General features: G+C 44.4%; 8 protein-coding genes; 3 read left to right on the top strand and 5 right to left on the bottom strand.

The window, feature by feature from the left end:
- Positions 1 to 1,741: 1,741 nt before the first annotated feature.
- On the top strand, positions 1,742 to 2,197 carry GSBLH_T00001695001 (uncharacterized protein; the record flags this gene model as incomplete). Its single annotated transcript, XM_013040132.1, has 3 exons — positions 1,742 to 1,771; positions 1,801 to 1,874; positions 1,906 to 2,197. 3 exons carry the CDS (start codon positions 1,742 to 1,744, stop codon positions 2,195 to 2,197), a joined length of 396 nt encoding a protein of 131 aa, XP_012895586.1.
- Positions 2,198 to 2,214: 17 nt separating this feature from the next.
- Positions 2,215 to 3,040, bottom strand: GSBLH_T00006310001 (uncharacterized protein; the record flags this gene model as incomplete). Its single annotated transcript, XM_013040131.1, has 6 exons — positions 2,215 to 2,589; positions 2,619 to 2,676; positions 2,707 to 2,811; positions 2,838 to 2,880; positions 2,947 to 2,974; positions 3,011 to 3,040. 6 exons carry the CDS (start codon positions 3,038 to 3,040, stop codon positions 2,215 to 2,217), a joined length of 639 nt encoding a protein of 212 aa, XP_012895585.1.
- Positions 3,041 to 3,043: 3 nt separating this feature from the next.
- On the bottom strand, positions 3,044 to 4,163 carry GSBLH_T00001694001 (uncharacterized protein; the record flags this gene model as incomplete). XM_013040130.1 has 2 exons in its annotated part: positions 3,044 to 3,455; positions 3,489 to 4,163. The coding sequence occupies 2 exons, from the start codon at positions 4,161 to 4,163 to the stop codon at positions 3,081 to 3,083; spliced, it is 1,050 nt and encodes a 349-aa protein (XP_012895584.1). The 3' UTR covers positions 3,044 to 3,080.
- A 2,913-nt stretch (positions 4,164 to 7,076) lies between these two features.
- On the top strand, positions 7,077 to 7,962 carry GSBLH_T00001693001 (RNA binding protein; the record flags this gene model as incomplete). XM_013040129.1 has 5 exons in its annotated part: positions 7,077 to 7,114; positions 7,148 to 7,305; positions 7,339 to 7,513; positions 7,545 to 7,886; positions 7,915 to 7,962. The coding sequence occupies exons 2-5, from the start codon at positions 7,151 to 7,153 to the stop codon at positions 7,960 to 7,962; spliced, it is 720 nt and encodes a 239-aa protein (XP_012895583.1). The 5' UTR covers positions 7,077 to 7,114; positions 7,148 to 7,150.
- Positions 7,963 to 8,606: 644 nt separating this feature from the next.
- On the bottom strand, positions 8,607 to 9,246 carry GSBLH_T00001692001 (uncharacterized protein; the record flags this gene model as incomplete). XM_013040128.1 has 2 exons in its annotated part: positions 8,607 to 9,177; positions 9,212 to 9,246. The coding sequence occupies 2 exons, from the start codon at positions 9,244 to 9,246 to the stop codon at positions 8,652 to 8,654; spliced, it is 561 nt and encodes a 186-aa protein (XP_012895582.1). The 3' UTR covers positions 8,607 to 8,651.
- Positions 9,247 to 9,585: 339 nt separating this feature from the next.
- GSBLH_T00007029001 (uncharacterized protein) lies at positions 9,586 to 10,099 on the bottom strand (the record flags this gene model as incomplete). Its single annotated transcript, XM_013040127.1, is given in 3 exon segments — positions 9,586 to 9,681; positions 9,714 to 9,808; positions 9,817 to 10,099. Coding segments are annotated over 3 exon segments (474 nt in total).
- Positions 10,100 to 13,621: 3,522 nt separating this feature from the next.
- Positions 13,622 to 17,601, bottom strand: GSBLH_T00001691001 (uncharacterized protein; the record flags this gene model as incomplete). The annotated part of the gene is made up of 5 exons (XM_013040126.1): positions 13,622 to 13,817; positions 13,846 to 13,999; positions 14,033 to 14,145; positions 16,951 to 17,065; positions 17,094 to 17,601. 5 exons carry the CDS (start codon positions 17,599 to 17,601, stop codon positions 13,622 to 13,624), a joined length of 1,086 nt encoding a protein of 361 aa, XP_012895580.1.
- Positions 17,602 to 21,214: 3,613 nt separating this feature from the next.
- GSBLH_T00001690001 (uncharacterized protein) lies at positions 21,215 to 21,618 on the top strand (the record flags this gene model as incomplete). XM_013040125.1 has 1 exon in its annotated part: positions 21,215 to 21,618. One exon carries the CDS (start codon positions 21,215 to 21,217, stop codon positions 21,536 to 21,538), a length of 324 nt encoding a protein of 107 aa, XP_012895579.1. The 3' UTR covers positions 21,539 to 21,618.
- Between the last annotated feature and the right edge of the window lie 1,516 nt (positions 21,619 to 23,134).

Raw genomic sequence — 23,134 nt, 5'->3', positions numbered from 1 at the left:
GAACTTATCGGAGTGGAAGACGTGGACGGTGAGCCATTCGGAGAGCACGTTTTGAAGCTATTTCTGAAGGGAGGCGTTGGGAATGGACTCGCATTGCGACGATGGTTGGATCGGTGGTTGGGATTTGCTGCTGAATCGCTCGGATTTTGAGTCGCAATTCTTGGTGTTGTTGTAAGTGTTTTTCTCGATGAGGATACGATCTGGAAGTGAAGGATACCGTGTTTATGAAATGTTTTAATGAGTTTAATGGGTTCGTGGTGTTGAGTATAAAAAAAGGATATGGATTCGATTTGAAAAGTCCCTCTTCTCGCTCCAATCCGATCACAGCGTAGTTCATCGCGAACGAGACCACGTCGCTAATGTTCAACTGCAGCCGATTTTTGCATTTCATGTGACTCAGCACGTTGAATGAAGGCAACCAATAGAGTGAACAAAGTGAACAAAGTGAACAATCAACAACCAACCCACTCACCAAAGAAACAAACAACCAAACAAGGGATATATTCACAATATCAATCAGCCAGAGCGTCAATTGATCGACACAACAAACGCCCGAACCCAACAACCCCGGAATCCACTCAATCAAGTTCTCATCTATGTTCGATTCTCCGCTTCTCTCCAAACCATTCTTCAGCATCACTTGTGTCAGCGTCACGTTATCCGAGTTGCACGCAGAGCAATTCAATTCGAAGTAAATCTCGTATAAAAACGAAAAAACCCGACGAATCGCGATGATTCCTGGGTCTTCCATGTTGATACTAATTTCCAAACGCAACCCATTTCGTACTCTGCGAAGAGGACCACAGCGGAGATGACAGTGTTCACGATCTCCAGAAAGACAGACGCTGATATGCAATTGTCACTCATGTGTCGAACGATGTGGCAAGCTTGACAGTGAAGCTCCTATATGAATATTTCGATGTTAAGGATTACCACACTGGAATTGATTTGGGAAAGAGACTGCAGAATTGTGTCAAAAATAAGAGTAAAAAGAGACTGCATGCTTAAAATTCTCAACCTTAGTTACGTTTCCAATTTTGACTCCACTTGCTTTATAAGATAAAAATGAAATCGATGCATCCTCGTCCACTTCGAGATTAACCTACCCATAACCACAAAGCCAGTATACCAACGCGAATCAGCTCTGGACAAACAATACCTATTCGGTGGTAAATATACAAATAAAGCGCAGAGAATGGATCCTTCTCTTCCGGGCTAGGATTGATGACAGAACGACAGAATGCACTTTTTTATTGCGTAACTAGTCGGAACATTCAGCTTCTGATTCGAAATAAAAGAAATAGCAACTCGAACGTCTTGCGGAACGATATCATGACTGAACACGAACCTACAAATATAAAAATAGCATCCAAAAGAATCATACCAAGGAGGAGTGTGATAACCTTCTCTTGTGCGATTGAAATTCTCAGAAAGAGATATTTCTTGTCCCATCCGACCAAATCAACTGGAAAAAGTAAAATCGGTTCTTTCAAAAACACTCAAATAAAGAATGGACGACCTCTCTATATTTCAAAACACAAGTCCGATCATTTACAAAATAGCGAGTGTATTATGATGGGAGTTGAAGGTCAAAAGGTAGATTACTAGAAGGTCGAAGCTACATGACCCCTCGCACGCAGAAAAGGAGGAGATTGATGCACTCGAAGTGTTTAGTAAATGCTTCTACTTCGAAACTTATGGCCTAGACTATCTTCGTACGATCAAGGACCCCGAGTATCCTATGAATTTGGAACAACTCAACGTGATTCAAGTTCTCCGTTCATTTCGTTTTTTCTGTAGTTGGCTAACATCTCTGTCGACAACGAGGAAAACAGAGTAATTGTATATTTCACCCCCACTATTCCAAACTGCACGTACACCTGGAGCATGCAAATAACGGTCTAGTCAGGCTGCTGTGATTGGGTTGTGTATTCGAGTGAAACTGGACCGCTGTCTTCCCCGTCGCCTGAAATCCAGAGTATACATATCGCCCGGAACACACAACACGGAAGAATCGCTCAACCGGCAAATCAATGACAAGGAGCGTGTAGCCGCTGCTCTAGAGAATCCTACATTGCATATCCCTCCTTATAGGCAGCATGACGTTGAGTCCTTTATCGTAGTGAAAGTGATTGAGAAGTGTATAGTTGATACGGACTTTGCAGATGTGGATGCGTTGATTGCGGAGTACATTTAGCGTTTTTGTGTGTTTTCTCAAACAAATGAATTCGATAATAGTTCGCTCACAGAGGGAACCGTCCAGTCCGCAGCGGACTCATCGGAAGAAGGCGCAATGTAGATGGTTTTCCATCCCTTCTCTCGCGCTCTCAGAATATCACTAATCGGATTATCTCCGATCATCACACAGGAGGAGGCAGGAATTGACGGATAGGCCTTCATTACCGCAGAATACGCCTCTCCGTTGACTTTGGTCACGTTGCATGTCTGGGGACTGACAAACAGATCTACGTACTGGTTCAGGTACGGAATATTGGTAAAATCAGCAGTGCCGTCCGTGATGACCACTAGCAGACAGCCATGCTGCTTCACTTGCCTGAAAAGAGGCTCGACACATGGATAAACTTTGTACTACATTCACAGAATTCCATGGTTGCTACCTCATTCCGCTTCTTTTGCCAGGTATCATACAGATCATCAGCGAATGATTCCGGACAGCTTGGTTTCAGAGTGCTCGATCGTTCTTACTTATATTTCTTTCCAATGTCCTGGTAAAACACTCTCCGTATTTCGCCCACCGTTATCTTGACTTCTGGGTGATTCCGGATGAATTCCATATTCTTCTGAGTGACTCTAGCAGTCAAGATTCGAGAGGCTACAGATACTGATCGAGCTCCTCGGCTTTTACCTGAGGATACTTCTCTATGGCATACTGCTGAAGGAAATCATCGGTCTCGTACAAATGCGCCATGGTGTCGGTGAGAGTACCGTCAATGTCGAAGGCTACCAGCTTGATCTGTACCCCATAGGCAAGAATAACTCAATCTCCTACATTCTCAAATAAATGTTTACGAACAAACATAAAGAACAAAATAATAAATAACTACAATTTGTGACTCCGTTTAGTTACGGTTCTCACCATGGAGGCACTTGTACGATTCCTTAATACGCTCCACCATGCTCTTCTCTCCCTCTCTCATCCACACACGAGGATCGTAGAACTTCTTGTTGGGATGAGTGGGATCAGTCGAGGTACCGACCTGCTTCTGGAGGTAGTCCTCGTTCTTGAGGTAGTAGTTGCGGATTCCGTTCCAGAAGGCCCACTGGGTATCGGTATCCACGTTCATCTTCACGACTCCGGCGGCCACAGCGCAGTCGATCTCCTCAGGGAGAGAACCGCTGCCTCCGTGGAACACGAACATCACGGGCTTGTTGTCCTCCAGCTTCAGCTGCTCCTTCACGTACTTCTGAGCGTTGTGAAGGATCTCAGGGTGCAGCTTCACGTTACCAGGAGCGTACACTCCGTGGACGTTTCCGAAGGCAGCAGCCACGGTGAAGCGAGGAGTGATCTTTCCGAGGGTGGTGTACACCTTCAGGATCTCCTCGGGCTGAGAGTACAGGCGAGAGTTCTCAACACCGCTGTTGTCGACTCCGTCCTCCTCTCCTCCGGTCACACCGATCTCCATCTCCAGAAGCACGCCCACCTTGTTGCAACGCTCCAGATACTTGGAGGTCAGAGCAAGGTTGTCGTCGAGGGTCTCGATGGACAGATCGATCATGTGAGAAGAGTACAGAGCCTTGCCGGTCTCCTTGAAGTACTCCTCATCGGCATCAAGGCAGCCATCCAGCCAAGGAAGCAGCTTCTTGGCGCAGTGGTCAGTGTGCAGCACAACGGGCACTCCGTAAGCAGCAGCCACAGAGTGGACATACTTGGCTCCGGCAATGGATCCGAGCACGGCCTGACCCTGAGGCTTGTCGCTCTTCACACTCTTTCCGCAAATGAAGGCAGCACCTCCATTCGAGAACTGGATGATGATGGGGCTGTTGATAGCAGCAGCAGCCTCCAGGCAAGCGTTGATGGTATCAGTGTTTGTGCAGTTCACGGCAGGAATAGCAAATCCGTTCTTCTGAGCATATCTGAACAGTTCCATGGTTTCGTCTCCAGTAAGGACACCAGGATGAAGGAAAGAAAGAGCACCACTCATTGATCTTAAGATTAATATAAAAATATGATGATAAGTGAGGGTTCGATTTGTGCAATCGGCAGAATAAAATCCATTGGCGAGCTGCTTTATTCCACTCATTGAATCAGCCATTGCGTTATCACTTCACCTTCTAGAAGCTTCGATCTTGGGTATTGCGACTGAGGGCTCGAAACCTTGCCTAGTGGCTCGTGTGAATCCTACTATAGATCGTTTGGGGATCGTAAGTTTTTCCGATTTTAGCAAAGCCACCACGTTTTATTGGCCTTGCAACCGGAAGAATGATCGCACACTTGTGGAACGGCCATATCTTATGAATCAACGGAACTGACAAATTGACAACCACTTGGTATAAAACAACAACCTTTCTTCACTTTATCGATCCATCTCGTAATGATTCCCAGTGAATCCAATGGTAACTGTTTTCTTTGTCTGTTACCCATTCTTCACATCCCTCCAGATTGGAGATGTTTTCCGGCTTGTACTCATATCTCTTTGTAGGTGGAGTGTGTATCTGCTGAGCATGAGGTAAATGACACTGTTCCACCAAATACATCTATATCAGCATCGGAAACAGCCTGCACAAACAGCACAGGGGATACAGTTCCTATAGTTTCGCAAGATGGTTGTTCTTCCAAGGAACCTTCAAGAATGGGTGTGCAGTCGCTCCATGTGGTATGTGTGAATCGCCATGCATAAGAATAAGAAAAATGACAAGGTTCGATATTTGCCGCCGAAAGGTTCGCCTATTTCTTCTGCCTCTCCTTCCGTGTTATCTGATTATTATTACAACTGCGGATATCAAGCCGCTACAGAGGAGTACTACTGCAAGGTTCGTCAAATCGAAGAAGAGAGACAGTATTTATTGGATCTGGAACAGAAAATGAAAAGTATCTTTGATTCCTATGTCGCGAAGGCTTCTGTCGAGTTGAGTCTTATTCATGGCGAAGTAAGTGAGCCTTTTGGTTTGTTTCCTAGAATTTGTGCGATGTGGATAAGCTAAGGAGAGAGATTTCGGAGATGAAGCAAAACCTTCAGTTCCTCAGCTCTTTATACCTAACCTTTTATGTTGAGTTCTCCCGCGACCTAAAGAAGCAGCAGTCTACTATGGAAAAGCTTGCTCGTATTCTCAAGTCTCGAAAGACGAATTAAGTTATTTTAAAATGCAAGCTTTCGTTTTTCATTGGATCATCACTTTTACTATTTGACTCGATTGATTGCCCTTTTGCCCTTTTGCCCTTTTGTTCTTTTGTGAATCATTACGTTTAATGAGCGTAGAATGGTTTGTTGACAAACAATTGAAAAAAAAACGAGTCCTCCCCAAACCCATAATCAAAAATTCACTTAATTCTGGAAGAGCCTGAAGACCCCAAAGCAAAATCGGCCTCAAACTAATGAGTAAGGAAACTAACGCTTCCACTGATAATGGAGGCATCGTAGATTACGATCCAATTTTTGTAAGGGTATGGAACGGCCTCAGTTTGGTGCTTAACCTCTTTGTTAAGTTGAACTCTGGCTGGTCCCCTTCCCGCCTTTAAATGAATTCTGTTTGGTAGGTGCGAGCTTATATATTTATGTATGCTTTTTTTGGTAATAATGGAAAGTTGATTATGATATGTGTTCATTGTATATGTTTGGTATATATCCATTTCGCATATACTTGGCGGACCAAACTCCATAGAATTATCCAAAGACATAATGATTTATCATATATATATTATATATTATATATATATTGTAACTACAAACACAAAGAAACAACCCACAAAACAAATTTGCCCTGGTTCCAACAAACAAACGATTTTATTGGTAAGAATTAAAGTGATAAAATAAATGATGGTACAATCCATAAAGAACTCCACTCCTGCCCACACTACACTTCTGTATTGCCAATTAAGCCTTCCTTCTCGGATAAATCCGCTTCCTCATACGACAAATCATCGCTCCAGTACAAACTCCTCTCTGCAAAGAAGGTAGCGACGATTCCAAGCAAAAACCCACAAACCACATCCGATGCAAAGTGTCGATAGTCAAACTACACTTCAACCCATCGTTTTCAAACCTTACAATGCGCGTGGCACTCAGCAAGCTGGACAAAAGGAAGAAAACAACTTTCAAAATCATCGTCACCATCTACGGTCAATCAGTCCTGCATCGGCCAACAGAGAGAATTCGTGGGTTCCACCGCTTGTTTTCGGCCGTAATGACGTTTAGGAACACATAATACAAGGCAAAAACAGAAGCGGAAAGCATCGAGTGACCGGACGGAAACGAGCGGAACGCGTCATTAACCGCATAGTACTATAATGGGAATCAATGAACAAGCATACAGAGTGAGAACACTTGTAAACATCCCCAATTTGACCGAACTGACCATAGATATGATCGGTCGATGGGTAACCACAGAGATCGAAAAAGCATGGACGCGGTCTCCCAGTGAACACTTTTAGAATGTTCACGAGCACTAGATCAACGCCTAAAACGCGCGAACAAGTTAAGATGAAATGAACCAACACCTAAAACAAATAATACACTTCAAACACTTCGTACCCTCAACAACTGGGGTCGATCAATAAACAAGCAAAGTAGGACCATGAGAAGGAGAGCGCTGATAGCATAATAGAGGATAATCATCACAATACTTCACCTCAACAACCTTCCACAAAAATTACCTCACGGAATTGCCACACGTGTGCGAAATCGACAGATCCCCCTCCAAAAACTCCGTTTTCCTTGTTGGACAAAATTGTAGTACAGCAGCAACAGCCAATAGGACGAAAGTGACCAGCAATTGTAAAATTGAATATTTCTTGAGATCAATATTCCTTGAACCCATTTCAAGTTCAATATATCCCTCTGATTTTTAGGAATCCAGAAATTCGGCAGAATTCTGCGAACTAATCAGAAATCGTCAATATTGGGTGTTTTCTGATTTGAATTCGTGAAACTCAATTGTGAGTTTTTATCCAAGTGAGAGTGACATCTAGATAATGGGACGTAACAGCAGATCGCGTTCAAGAGACAGCCACCGCTCGAGTCGTAGCCATCGTCACCGATCGCATAGCTATGACAGCAGACGATCTTCCGACCGTCATAGTCGACGCCATTCGAGGTCTCCGAGTCGTTCGCACGGCGACCGTAGTGGGTGCGTCTTTTGAATCTCTGCGTAATCTTTCAGCACAAACAAGAAGAAAGGATTATTCGATCAAAAGCCCGAGGGCATTCCGGAAGCTCTGCTGACCGCAACCGGCACAATCGGCGTTTTAGCCAACACTCTGAACGCCAAAACGGCCGAATCCAAATCAATTCTGCGTCTCTTCATCACAAATCTCCCCACCGAATATCAAGACATGGTATCTCTCTCCCTCTCCCTCTCCCCCCCAGAAGCTCAAAGACTTCCTCGTGGACGTGATCCTCAAGTGTGTGGACCAGCCGGTCCCCCAGCCCCCCATCACCTCGCTGATCGCCTACAAAGACCAAGGCTACGCCATCGTGGAGTTCGCCACGCCCGAGCTGGCCACAGCCTGCCTTGCTCTCGACGGCCTGCCCTACGAGGGCATCAGCATCGGCGTGGTGCGTCCGCCGACCTTCAACCCGGCCGACGTCCCCATGCCTTCCGGCCGGCCTCCGCGGCTCCAGCTGGACAAGATCGGGTTCACGCCCAAGCTAGGCGCGCGAGCGATCGCGGACGCGATGGCGCAGGGCGACAACGAGGCCAATTGCAAGGTGTTCGTGGGAGAAATCCCCGCGGGAGTGGACGAGGAGCAGATCAAGCCGATCTTTGCGTCGTTCGGCGAGGTGAAGTCGATTACGATCTCGCGGGACCCGCAGACGAACGAGTCGCGCGGGTTCGGGTATGTGGTGTACGCGTCGCCGGAGGTCGTTCCGCTCGTGTGCAAGAACATTAATGGAATTAAGGTGTGCGACCAATCCATCGTCGTACGGCCTGTGGCGGTCAAGCAGCAGAAGCCCATGCCGATTATGCAGGGAGAAGAGATGGTGAAGCTCGATCCGGCGATCATTGAGCAGGCCACCATGGATCTCCCCAACTTGAAGGTTCCGTTCCTCGAAGAGAGCGACAAGGCCAGGGAGACCGCTGCGAAGCTGCTGAAGCAGGCTGGAATCAACACGGGAGGGCAGATTCAGAAGTCGCCGCCATCGCGCATTCTTGTGTTGAAGAACATGGTGACGAAGGAGGATTTGGAGAATCCGGAGGACTATCTCGATATTAAGGCCGATATTGAGACGGAATGCTCGCGCTTTGGACAAGTACTGTCGGTGGCGATTCCGCGAGGCGAAAGTCCGGGAGTGGGGAACGTGATTGTGGAGTATCCAAATATTCAGCAAGCTGCGTCCGCTGCAGTGGCGCTGATTGGAAGAAGGTTTAATAAAAGGATCGTTAGAGCCACGTTTATGTCAGAAGCTTCGTATGCTAACAAACAGTACAATGTATTCTGTGTTTGTGAAACTACAATATCTTCGGTCCAGCAACTACAAGGATTTTGCACATTTAGAGGTCTGCAGGGAAGGAACTGAACGAACCTGACCACCAAAAACACTCCATCGATCAGAAACCCTTACAGACCCCGAAAAACCTTGCAGATCACAGAGAACCAGAAGGAGGCGCGATAACTGAGAGAAACCTACGAGCACGTTATATCTTTGGTCTTTAAGTGAAGAAACAACGGTCTCTCCAACGGATAAAGAGAAAGACGGATCAATCTTCGGACCTTGAGGACTGATCACCCCACGAAAAGAGGGACCATAGATACGAATCCGGTGAACCAAATCAAGCACACTACCTACCTTCAAAAGAATAATGGAAACAGCGCCGACCCTAAATGCTCTCGATGTTCGGGCCTTTATGGAGAGAGAGGTACCTATTTCTGCCCTTTGGCCCCTAATCTGAGAATATTCCTTGGAAGATTCTTGACTTGACTTGACTGTTTTGAAAAATCCGTCAAAATGTGTATGAAATGAACAACCAACTGATATCACAAAATGTGTGGACAATTCTCTCGGGAATTGGATATCATAACCCTCCTGTTGACATGGCAACGTTGTCAAAACAGAAGGAAGACCTCATCAAAAGTTGTATTCGGTCTACCATTTTTGATTTGGCACTGAAAAGTGAGACAAGGCAAGTTGACTCATGTGCAGAAACTTCGCCTCGTGTTCTCCTTCCTCACCTCATCAAATTCCGCAGTAACTTACAGTCCGAACACATCAAATCGCATCTTCAGGTTTGATTCGCCTGATAGATTCTTTCTAGAAATACCGAAATGGCTCAAAATGTTATAGATTAGAACACATCCATCAAGCTACTACACAAATCATGCATGTTTTTTTATACTTTTCTTTCAGTAATGTGTATAGATCTGTGAACAACAAAGACAACAAACCCAGGTGGCCAATGCCAATCGTCTCATGTCGCATAAACCTTTAAACAACAACACTGTTGTTTCTGTTTCCCTTGTTTTTTGAAACAAACAAACCATTTACGACGAGAAGCTTTGGCTATCTACAGTAAAACAATAAATTCTCTATAAATACTTTTTGGTAAATCATTCCACCAAAAATCACAACAACCACAATCACAACAATGAGACCAACGATGCACACAGCCACAATGAACACTTGCTTCCAATCTAGAAACCTTCAGACACAACCAACCCAGGCTTACTGCGGTCAATACACTTATTTCTTGTGCAATACAAACCTTCCACACAGTCTGCATCCGTTCCACACTTTTCCAAAAGCACACACTTGTTTGCACAGCTTCCTCCACAATCTGTATCCGTTTCATCATCATTGTGTTCTTCGTCATAACAACTCCACAAATCCGAATTTTCCTGCGTGAAGGTGGCTGTCACCTCTGCCTTTGTGATGGTCAGTCGCTTTCCCTTCATTCCTTCTTTGATGTCATTCTCTGCAATCATCTCATTCAATCGTTTTGTCACCAGAACGAGCATATCTTGCCCTGTAACAACGGTCATCTAGATCACACGTTCCGCAAACCATTACATGGATAGCGATCGTCTTTTCCTTCTCATCAGAAAGACCTATGAATCGGCTTAATGAAGACAGAGTTGTTGTTTCTGGATACTTCCAGTGACGAATTTGAACAAGGGAAGGCGATAAGGAGAGTCGATCACTTACAACTATCGATTATTCCGCGAACAAAGACTATTGCTTTCTCGTAAGGACAATTTCCAGTATGCTTCCAGTCGCGACGATTCATCAAATTCTCCCCATAACATCATTTTAACATGCGTCAGTTGATGCGTTTTGTTTGTTCGGTCCAATGGATCTTGAACAATGGACTCGCAAGCCTCTCCTTCATAATTCTGTGCACATCTACAATGCAAACCCCTTTTCATTGCTACATGCATTTGGACTGCTGGCAATATCCATTATACGAGCAGGGAAGCAATTCCAGCGTGTTCGTATCCTTCGAAATTGCCCATCCACTCTTACATATCGTGCCATCTGATTTAGCATCCCAGTCCTCTTCATCGGGCTCAGCGGAAGACCTTGTCTGGGCCGTGAGATGCTCATCGATTGCGAGAAGCGTTCCCAGTTCTTCCTTTCCTGCCAAATATATTGTGTATTTGGTGTCTTCTTCCAGATCGGTAAACTGGAGAAGATGGGAAGTGGAAAGCTGCTCAGAAGATGCTTGTGCTTGGGAGATGATGGTGGAAGCAGACGGCGCAGACTGCATGGGAGTGGATGAAATCAATCCATAAAGATAGGATGGCTTGCTAGTCATGATTGTGACTGTTATGGAGGATGTGGTGGTTGTGGTGACTCGCTTCGATGTGATTTCGCACCCTAAATAGTTGAACTCCAGGATGGGTGGATTGATGAGTGTATCGCCAGAGACGGAGGTAACGGATTTGGACAAGGTTACAGAGAAAAAGCCGGGCATTGCTGGAACTATTGAAATGCAAAACGATGTCGACGATTGCTTGGTAATCGAATGAACAGCTCCATTTACAATCTACACCGGTAAGGTAAACCAAGAATCAAGGAATACGATACAGTGCTCTGCTTCAAGCGATTCCGTTTCTTGAGAAAATGTCACCACCACATCCACAGGATTATCATACACATCATAATCGTGTTTCGATGTCATGGTTGCTGTCATCGTATCTTGCGTGATGAATTTGAGAGACCCACGCACCCTAGAAGTAGCATAGAGTGTTTGGATGAGTAGGAGAATAGGAATAATGCATACTCGAATCATTCGCACGAACTCTCTGTAGGTCTTTGATTCTATATCACTTACCAAAGGATTGATTCACGAAGCATAGTTGGTCCGCCAGCTGTTGATAAACGTATATTGTATCCGATAACACAATGCAGCACATCGAGTAACCATAAAAAAGTATGGATCAACCCAAGGTAAGAAAAATTACTCTTCGTGACGGTAATTTGGTAGTACACAATTTCAATTTAATATTCATAGAGGAAAGGGAGAACATTCCAAAGGTGTGGTGTAGTGGTGTGATTCTATGTTCTAGTATCAAACTAAAATTAGATGAGGAGAGAAAGAGAAAGATGGCGGCAGCCAGGAAGCTGCTGCAGCTATCTTCTGACGAATCCGAAGAGTGTCGGCATATTTTTTTATATTTTTAGATATAGAATGGACTGTATAATGAATTGAGCATGTAGTGGAGTCGAAGAAACAAAGAATAAGATGAGGATCATAACATTCAAAGAAGAGCACACCATGCGTATAGTCAGTCCACAACAATGTGAATGATAGAGGAAATCCGAAATCAAATCGTTCTCGGCTTGTTGAGTTCTGCTCTATACATAAAGTATCAAACACGTCAATCCAATTAATTTCCAGATCAACAGCCGTCTGTGCTTGGCTTATTGACAATTGCGGCTTCTCTTGTTCTTTGGTTTGCTATTTCTTCTTTTCTCACCTTTAGATAAATCAGCTCGACATTCCAGTCATTCCTCTCAACTATATAAGGAGAGACGATCTCACGGTGAATGATGAGGACCGCTCGGTCACGTTCACCTACCAAACCAAGTCTTCCACTCTTTCCAGCACGATTTACGTTCCTTCCACTCTTCCGCTCTTTCCCCTAGTTCCCTCTCTACGGCAATCTGGGTCTCAAAGTCTTCGAAAGCATCAAACTCTTCATGGAAATACCAACCAACGAATTAATTTACTACCGCCCAGCCATTCCCGACATCGACACCGCCGCCTTCTGGAACCGCACACGATTCATTCGGATTCGCGAAGTGTTCGATTTCTTGTTGAATCGAACCGCGGGGAGCTGGTTTCCACGTTTCCACGATATGAGGGATAGGGATTTGTCGACGAACCGCGGGAAAGTGGAGTTTTTGTGCGATTGCTTCGAGCAAATCTCGTGGTTCGCGACGTCGTATTCGAGCGGAATCGCGATCGACGTGGAGATGATGATCCAGGAAGGAGAGAACGAAGCGAATACGAAGAAAATGGTAGAGAAGAGGATGGGGCGGGATGGGATGTAGCTGTCGGTTTTGTATACGGATTATATGTATGCGAAGAATCGGTATTTGAAAGCAAAAGAACGAGCCAAAGCGGAGGAAGAAGCGAAAGAAAAAGAAAGAGAAAAAGCAGAGAAGAAAAAACAGAAAAAACAGAAAGAAAAACAGAAAGAAACAGAAACAGAAACAGAAACAGAAACAGAAACAGAAACAGAAACAGAAACAGAAACAGAAACAGAAAAGAAAGAAACAACGGTAGTCGGAAGGAGAGGAAAACAGAGACCCAGGGTTCCCGGGGCCAGGGTGAATCGGAGAAGGTCCACGAAGCGTCCGTGGGTTTACAACGAAAGCCACGATCTGCGCGAAGTAGAAATGAATTCAATGTCCCACGTAGCTCAAATTCATGTACAAGCAGGCCAAGAAGCACTTCCTCCAGGCCGTGGAGTATAGGGATGACTGCTTCCGGTTGGCTATTGTAGAGTTGGGGGGTTGCTGTGAAGTAGGCGAAGGTCATGGAGATTGATTTGATTCGACGTATCTTGTTGCTGACTTCGATGGCTCCGTTGCGCGAGTGGGGCCATAAGCATGATTTCAATTTGGATTTTGTTTGTATTTATTGCATTGTTTGAGTGAAAAGGGTAATGAAGCAATGGCAATGAAGTGAAGGGACTCTACAGTGAATGAAAAGTGTAGTTTAATCATGGAACTATAAAATACATACAATGATAATCCTAATTTTGAACTCCTGTGCGATCCTACCGAATCCTTGCACAAATCAGGGCTATCTATTCGCCTACATTCAATGTATATCCCTATATCCAACAATCCACATCCCACAAAACTCAATTTCTCTTACCTTTGCACAACAAACACATCAACTCTCAACTCCCTCCCCACAACAAGATCCATCGTATTTCTTGAGAAAAAACAAATCCAAAATGCACAATAAAACTATTAAAAATAAAACAATACTACTACTCCATCCCATTCCCTTCATTCTTCTCATCGCTCTTTTCCTCCTTCGTATCGTTTTGATGATACCGAAGAAGCTCCTTGCTGCCTTTCACTCTTTCCCCCGCTTCGAAATCCTGGCAGAACGTACGTGGCGTGGGCGGAAATCTGGGTTTTCTGCGCAGCAAAGCGACTTTCTCCGACTCATCATTGTCATATCTACATGAAAACAAACGTGGAAATCGACAGAGTGGTATGACGACGATGGAAATACGTGAGAGACATGAGAAGAGCGGTGATGAGACAGAGCAAAATGATAATGATCGCTTTTACCGCGATGTAAAAAAAGGAAACACGCTTTGGAACATTGCTAAAGGAAGTGATATCCGTCTTTGCGATCTCTGCACAAGTTACAACTCTCACCAAGAATCTACCTTGTCCATTGGAGATAATCGCACATTGAACAAAGTAGCGCCGTGACGAATCGATTGCTTCAAAATGAACCGTTTGCGATACCACAGAATTGGTGCGCACCGATTTAATTTCCCTCGCTTTGGATCAACCTCACTATTTTTTAATTACATTGGTCGTCAAAGAGAACGCAAGTGGCGTCTAGAAGAATGTTGCTTTCTAAAACGAAGGAGAGCATCATGTTCCAGATCTTTTCGTTTTTAATTTGGAAGATAGTAGACGGCGTATTAATTCGTTTCATCGAAGTTAAAGGGGATTCAGCCATGGATCCGTAATCAGATTCACCATAGCAATAAAGATTGTACAGCGTGTTTGGGCGCAAGGCGTTTACCGTGATTATGGAGGAATCTAGAGTGAAGCTTCTTAAACAATCCATGCTTTGTATTAAGATACCGGCGTGGGAGGCTTTGATATCTTCCGGGATGAATTGCTTTCCCGGGGCTAGAGCGCCGCACCACACAAGAGAGGGCGAACTTACATTGACTTGTACTACAACGGATATGGGTGTAAGGGAAAGAGCAGAGTAATTTAACATCACAAAATTTGCAGAATCCGAAGAGCTTCGGTGCTTTGAAGAAAGTGGAAGTTCCGTAGGAAAAGGAAAAGCATTACCGTTGGTTGCTTGCTCAGAGTCCTTTCTGTTTGTACCAGACTCCAGTTCATTTTCCGTGTCTTGGAGTCGTTTAGCTTCAGTAGACTTCTTCCAAACCATGGTATCGTCGTGCTGATCGCTCTGTACAGGACGGTAGATCCCTAATTGGGAAAGCTGCTTTCGAATTCCATACTTTCCACAGATTTCGTTTTAAGATGGGTAAACCGGCGTTCCACAGGGGTCTAAGTCGTAAGCACGCTCTTCCAAACAGTACATCGCTCGTTTGCTCGCAAGTGCAAGAGATCACGAGAAATAGGACTAGATTCGTAAAATGGCCAAATCCATACTGCATGGTAGCAACATAAGACGCATCGACCCCATCTCGGAAAAATGAAAAGAAAAGAATACGGAGTGAAACAAACAATGCGTGGTTAATGATGTTCCTCGTACACTTTCGGATCGACGACCACGGCCGTCTTCACCATCTTATCGAACCCGTCTATCCGCACCACCAAATCATCCCCGTCCATTTTCACCATCACCGCCCTCTGCACGTTGTCCGGATCATCGATCACCAGCACTTCCTGATCCGTCGCAAACGCCATAACCGGCCTTAAACTTTCCTTCGGCACTTGCACCTCTCGATGATCATCCAACATCACATCATCGCTTCCTCCCTCTCCGCATCGCATCAGCACGCCGCTCCGTCCGTCATTCACGCGAACCAGCACTCCCTTCACGCGCCACGGCTCTCTCCGCTCCATCGCTCCCATCGCTCCCATCGCTCCCCGCGGTTCCATCGAACCCATTCCTCCCCGCGGTTCTGCATCGCCCTGGGGGTAGGAAATGTTCCAGGCGGTGGGCTGCGCATAGGAGGGGGGCGGGGGCATGGCATGCGCGGGCATCGCCATCTCGGCGTTATCTCCGTTCATCGAATCTGCGAGCATTACGATGCTCCGCGGCACGGAAACCGGCTGCGGACGCGAGTGGAACATGATCTTCACATCCGTCTCTAATCGTGGAAACGTGGAAACTCCCGTACCATTACTATCAAAAACATAACCGCGGAGTCCTTTGAAGCGACCCTCCTTGACGATGACGTTGACCCCGTCCTTGAGCGTGTCGCGCTTGTCGCGGCTTCCGCGTTTGGTGGAGGCCCAGTGCACCATCCCCGGCCGAACCTGCAGAGATTCCACCGTGTCCTTGGAGTCGGTGCGCTTCTTGGGCTGGTGCTCGGCGTCGAGAACGATCTGGCGGTTGCGGACGAGGACGACGCCGTTGGCCTCGGCGATGGCGGGGCATTTGACGTAGACGAAGTTGCGCCAGATGCGCTTGACGGTGCCCGATTTGCCTTTGTAGTCGCCCTCGATGATCCAGACCGCGTCGTTCTCTTGCACCTGGCTTTGCTGCGCGTCCAGGAGCGTGGAGTTGCGCGAGACGTTGTTCTTCTTGGAGCGGATGAGGTAGAGGTTGAAGGAACGGAGCTTGCCTTGCTGGTCCAAAACGGTGATTTGCTGAGGAGACAGCTGGACGATGATGCCGACCTTGGCGCCCGGGATCTAGGGAGGGTGAGAAGGGGAAACGGAGAAACAAGGGATGAGTGAAAGAGCAGATGAATGAATGAATGAATGAATTGGATCGTTCTTTTCATTCAAAACCCGATCAAAATTCATTCATCCATTCATTCAATTCAATTTATTCAATTCATTCAATTTATTCATTTCATTCATTTCATTCATTCATTTCATTTCATTTCCACTTACGGCCACCAGATCGTACAGATTGAATCCCTCCACGCTCGTCAATCCCTGACTGATCTCCACGCTCAGCGTCAAAAAGTTCACGAACACGCGCATCTGCCGATCGCCGGAATCGCTCAGCACCACGCAGTACCCCGTCGACCCATCATCCGCAATCAGCACGGTTCCCGTCTCCCCGGCATACACTCCATCCAGCACTTTCACGTGATCTCCCATCTTGAACACCTTCACAATCTCCGACTCGTTCAGCACCAGCGTCTCGAAATCGTCCCCTACGCTCACTCGAATGTGCACTTGGTGCCGATTCAAATCCGCCTCTTCGATAATCCCATCCAAATTCTTCAGCTCCCCGCTGATAATCCGCACGTGGTCGTTCTTAAAGAAATACTTCATGTTCTTCGTCTGCTTCGCGCTCTCCTTCTCCTCCTCCCCTTCTCCTTCTCCTTCTCCGCCCTCTTCGCTCTCTCCTCCATCGCTCTCCTGATTGAACAAATCCGCCGGATCCGCCGCGTGCTGCCCCGCGAACCACTTCATTTCCTCCTCCGTCGCGTTCACGTCCTCCTTCTTCACGTCCTTCATCGCGAACTCCTTAAACAGCAGCCCGTCGCGGTAGTAATTCCCCTTATACTCGAAGAACAGCCCGCCTACGTCCCACGCCTCCGCCTCCACTACCGAACTTCGCGATGTTCCGACGTGACACACGCCCCTCAGGGAACCGGCTCGGGTCGAACAGCTTCGCCTCGGGCCGCACGGACGCCGCGGAGTACGAGCCTCCTTCGAACTCGCTCATGTCAATCCGCGGGACCAATTTCAGCACGACCTGCTCCGTGTCGTCCATTCGGCGCACTACTTGTCCCAGATCCCCGCGGTAAAGTCCTTTACCGACGCGGACGAAAGCGTTGAGCGGGATGGGCTTGTTGGGACGCGGATTGTCGATGAGTTTGGTGCGCTCGGTGATCGGGATGAGCTGGAAAGCGTTGCGCCGCGCGGAGAGGAAGACGTTCATGCCGCTAACGACCTTGCGAACCATGGTCTCGTCGAAGGCTTCGATGTAGATGAGGCCTTCTTCGCCCAGCCAGAAGGTGGAGAAGATGTACGTCTCGTTCACGGAGCTGCGGCCTTCGTAGACACGCTCTTCGTAGTAGAGGTATTTGTTGGTGAGGGAGAGCACGGCGAGCATCTCCGAGCCACGCTATCGGAGAGAAAAGAAGACGAGGCGTACGCGCACGGAGACGGAGTAGATCTTGGGGTCTTGGATCGTGGGCACCGTTCGCACTTCGTTGTATTCGTTGATGGCCGCTTGCTGAAGCTCGCGCTGCTTCTGAAGGAGGTCTTCGTCGATCGAGGGCTCCTTGGGGTGCAGAGGCTCTTCTTCGATCACTTTGCGACGGCGGGAGACTATATATTCGTCGCTGAGGAGTGAGAGGGGAAAGGAGAGATAAAAAGTACGGCTCAATCCGACTTTCGATGTTTTGGATCGCTTCCTCGTAGGGATTCGCTCTCCGAAGAGAGTAAAGCTGACGATACTTCTCCTCTTCCTTTTTGAGCTAAAAATGATTATGGTAATACACAAAAAGTGTACTTCATCCAAACTTTTGTCGTTCTCAGCGTCTTCCGAATCACTACTGTCTTCATGAGCTTCACTGTCGACAAGGTCGCCGAGGAATGCTTGGCGCTTGCTTTGAATGCTGTTTTCTCCTCCCCGGCGCTTTAATCCTCGCTCAGAGTCACTTTCGTCCTCATCACTGCCTTCTTCCATTTCATCGTCTTCATTCTCCTCGCTTATCTCACTATTTACACTCTCCTGATCGTTTCCTTCAACTTTGGAATGAATCTCCTCATTCCCCTCACTATCATGGCTTCCATTTAAATAGCCGTCGTCCTCTGACTGGAGCTCAATATCTGACATAATTGGGAGAAGATAATTGAGATAATGAATTGGATTGATAATCGCGGTAATCGTTTAAGTAACTCAACTCCGAAAAATATTTTGATTTGCGTCCTTGAAATACAAGGATTGGCTTTATACTGGTGGAATAGAAAGTACGGATAAGTTAAAGAATCAGAATTTTGAATATGTTTTTCGTAGTTGTGTTTTGCTTGGCTAATGAGTAGAACTACTTTCGGCAAACACGTTACCATAAACTAAACGAAAAGTCAAACAAGTATTCTAGTTTTATATTCTTTTGCTTCTGTATTGTACTTATCGCTGTTCCAATCTACTCTCAATGTGTGAATCATAGGTATTGAACTTCATCTCTCCCTGTGATGGTCGTGGCGGAAATATCTTCACAATTCTTTATGGTAGAATTACGGACACATATAACGGAACCTATCCTCCACGTAAAATTAGAACACATGTGCTTTGATATGTAGTAACAGAGCCCTTTATATATTCACTGAGCGATTTTAATAGGACCCAGGAAGATTCTATTTCTCTTTCGATGGAATTCTCCTCCGTCGCCAAAATCGTGTGCGTGGCCAATCTGTCGACGATCGATCCCTCCGAAATGGAATTTCCGGAGAGCAAGCAAACGCGGTACTACATCCGATCGAAGAAGCGAGAGACTCATGACTTCATGATCAAATACATCCCAGACGTGGAGCAGCGTGTTTTCTGCAAGATTTCCGGCCTTCTGTACGATCCGTTCGTCGTTCGCTACCACACCTCCGATGCATTTTATCTCTCTTGTACGTCCCCCTTCCCTCTTTTTCATCGTCTAGACGATCAGCTCGTCGTAAAGGATCTCAAACGGCAAGACAACATCCTTTCCTTTCGCTATGCCCCCCATCATGTCCAATGGGTTTCCCAGGCTCCTTGGGACGCTCAGCGAATCGTTTGCGCGCTGCTTCCTTTGCAATCTAATCAAAATGTGGACCGGCTCGCGTCGTCCAATGTGGTGTACGACTCAGGCCTTCGGTTTTCGTGGACGGTTTTGATGGAGGTGAGAGAGAAGGAGGAAGCTGATTGGTAGACGGAGAGCGTGAAGAAAAGCCCGTTCTATTGCGGATGGTTTACGAGGAGGAATGCGACGTGGATGTTCATGCAGCAAGATTTGATTAGTTGGGATTGTTTGTTGGAATCAGGAGGAGAGGGAGGTGTGATGGAGGGGAGAAAGCAGCGATGGGGTCGATGCAGAGGGGATGGGAAGAGAGGGACTGCGTGGGTTCTTTTTCACATACTAGTTGATTGATTTATGCTTGAATAGGAATAGTGCATTGCTTTTCGTGTGTATTTTTATCGGAGCTAGTGCATTCCTTATTATTACATACATATCATCCTTTATAATAATAACAATCGTAGTAGTGGTAGTAGTAGTAGTAGTAGTAGTAGTAGTAGTAGATTGTGAATAGGTTTAGGGTTATGGCAATATCATAGTAATGCTAGTAATTGTAACAGTTATTGAACACTCAATCGAAGTAATGTGGGATATGGAGTGAACAGATACAAATCATTTCATTCTAATCTACCACTAATGTAATAATAAATATATGAAAACTCCAGGGCAAAGAATTGCAAACTGGTAACTTGATGTATACAAAACAGTTCAGATAGGCAATACCATTATGATATAACTATTCTAAAGGTACTATAGCAGAAAATACTCCTTCGATTCGAGGTAAACAACAGAAATGGGCTTAAACAGGATACAATCAAAAAAGCAATAAAATACAATAGATGGCAAGGTCCAAGATGACATATTTATATATAAAACATCTATGCACGCTACATAAGCCGAATTCAAAAAGGAAAAGTAGAATGAATAAGGAATAGTCAGAGGTAATAGCACTACTTTAGTAATAAAAAATAGTATACTGAGTAAAACGACAAAGTACAATTTCCACAACAAGAAATTACTGTCAACCTACATACCTAGATACGATGGTCTTGTATTTTGATCCAACCATTTCATTCAAAGTTCGCTTCAATGATTTCAAATTATATAAGAAAAAAAGAAAGTTAAAATATAGGAAATTTTCCCCATTCCAAAATAAGCAACTTTTTGCTGATTTAGAGAGATTCGTTTTTATCGGTCACTAATCGCAGATTTGTTTTGAGTATCATGCTGTCCAAAGGGTCTCAAGTCAGAATTGACGTACAAGTGTCTAATCAAGAAAGTACGAGTGTGGTTAATAGAAATGCCGTTGAGGATGTTAGTTTATGGAATAATTGCATTTCCCGCGAGTTCCCAATTACCCAGAAGAATATAATTAACAACAAGGCGGTTTGTCAGATTGGGAAACCTCATTTAGGGTGTTACATTCTTTCGAACACGGAAAACGATAATCTTGATGGAGAAGGACATATTTATTCCCAAGATGGAAAAGTGATGGCCGACCTTTTTTTTGTACAAGGAGAGGCAAATGGGAGATGTACTCTCTATTATAAATCGGGAGAGCAATATTTTGTGGGAAATTTGGTGCAGGGTTATCGAAGTGGAGTAGGATTAGAGTATGATAAGGATGGAACAGTTCTTTATGATGGATTCTATAGGAATGGTCGTCGAGACTTTCACATTACGAATAGAACGGACCGTCCAGACTATTGGAATGAGAGAGATGAGTGCGGAAATTTGGTTTCCATTTGCCAGAAGGACGAAGCCGGAATAAATCATGGCATTTGCTATTTCTACTCGAATGGCTGCGCTACGAAAATCAGTAGATGGGAGCATGGGAAAGAAGTTGAAATTCTACACGAATTCGAAGGAGATATCATGAAGTCGTACGTGAACCACGAATTGGTGTATTGTGGTAAATATCTGAAGAAATCGGAGCTTGAATACATTCCTGATATGCGAATCTTAGATGCAGGGCAGAGTCAGAAGAGATTAGCGTCAGAAAAGAAACACCAGCAGGATGGAGAATCGGTCAAAGTGAATTGGAAAGAACTAACAGGTTATGATATCCTAAAAACCTTGATAAAGTGGATAGGCCTGATTATGTTAATTGAGTTGGTAATCTATGTGATTGCATTACCTACTAAAGCTTCTCAATTAGCATCAACGATGCTAAAGCTGATTGTTCTCTTCTTTTTGTTTATTTGCATTATGGTGTTGTTATATCAATGGAATGAACAGAGAAAGGAGTGTGTTGCGTTGTATAAAGAAATTTATTGAGCCATATGTTCATTATAGGTGGAAGGAGTGTGAATAGATGTAAATTGATATATTATTCTGTAAACAATGCCAAAGTATATGTGGTGTTTTCGCTAATAAACAAAGTCTTTGAAATTTGGTGAGAACAGAACTCTTTATAGACACTGGACATTCTAGAATGGCAAACGATAATAATGCAGTGAAGGAGGTAAATGGATCTAAAAGAATATAAGAAACAAACCCTTGTTATCTTTCAAATAGTGGTCCTTTGATTCTAAGAAACAATCACAGTACTTTTAACCACATATTATAGAGAAAAAAGCATCTATACCAACTTCTCTATTGTTCTATTGTGAATTATGTTAATAATCTTCGTTAGATTGGAATATACTAGCTAAAACAAAAACCAAAATAAAGTCCATGTTCTTTTCAAATGTATAGTAAATAGGAAAAACGCTTTACGAATTATTACCTGAGCAGCAATGGTTAGAGCTAGCTTATATTGTGAATTTTCAAAGAACTAGATATATACCATCATCACCCATTACTACTTTTAGGGTACTCGATTAATTACGCATGTAAGATTATATACAAAAATCTAGTAATAATATGCTATTAAAACCACTTGTAACTTTAAAACAAACGAGGTCATTCATTTAGTATATTGATGTGAAAAACAGAATTAGCACCTATTGTAATGTTGTTTTTATAAAGTAAAAAGTACTCGAAATGCGATGAAAACACAAATGCAAGATAAGGTGATTCCAAGTAATCTAACCAGTCCGACTCCATCAAGAGAATATAAACAATGTGAAAAATCATCATAAATTATACGAGTGTTTTTAGTACTTTCCTTATTTCTTTTTTGATGCAAAGAGTCGCTCGTTTTGTCAATCTTGCTCTTAACGATTTTCAGATTGACAGATCCGTCATTCAAAACGTGCAGACATACCTGAATAATGAAATGAAAGTAGATGACTGGATTTCACTCATATTGAGTAACAGAGAATATGTAGTATTGAAATTCAATAATGGTGTATTCATGAATGAAGGATTTGTCCTCAATGAGCAGAAAGTGTTGAAAGTGCTCGGCAATCATCAAATTGGTGCTATTTCATATAATGAAGATGAAACCATAGAAGTAGAAGAAGGAATCGTGGATTTGGATCATGGAAGTCGATTTGAAGGATTGATATTGAAAGAAAAGGAAAACGAAGGTAAAAGTGGAGTTCCATTTGGATATGGTGAAATGTATGATGATGATGGATTCTTGGTGTACAAGGGCATAATGATCAATTGGAAACGATTTGGATATGGAGCGAGCTATCATAATAATGGAGTGATTGAATATGAAGGATATTGGTGTGATGATAAGCAATTTGGAATTGGAAAAGTGTATGATCGCAGAGAAAGACTTATGATTGAATGTGAATGGTATAATGGAATTGAAAGTGATTTTGTAAAATATGAAGGAAATGGAAGCAAGCCATTGAATATTGGAATAAAACATTTGAAACTGAATGACAATTGTGTATTGGTTGATTGGGATGTTTCATTGTTGTATAATTTGGAATCAATTGAAATTGGTGATGATTGTTTTGAACCAGTGAAAACATT

This window comes from Blastocystis hominis (assembly GCF_000151665.1).
Source record: "Blastocystis hominis, Singapore isolate B (sub-type 7) whole genome shotgun sequence assembly, scaffold_13".
NCBI classification, from domain to species: domain Eukaryota; class Bigyra; order Opalinata; family Blastocystidae; genus Blastocystis; species Blastocystis hominis.
This window is presented reverse-complemented; position numbering and strand designations above follow the sequence as displayed.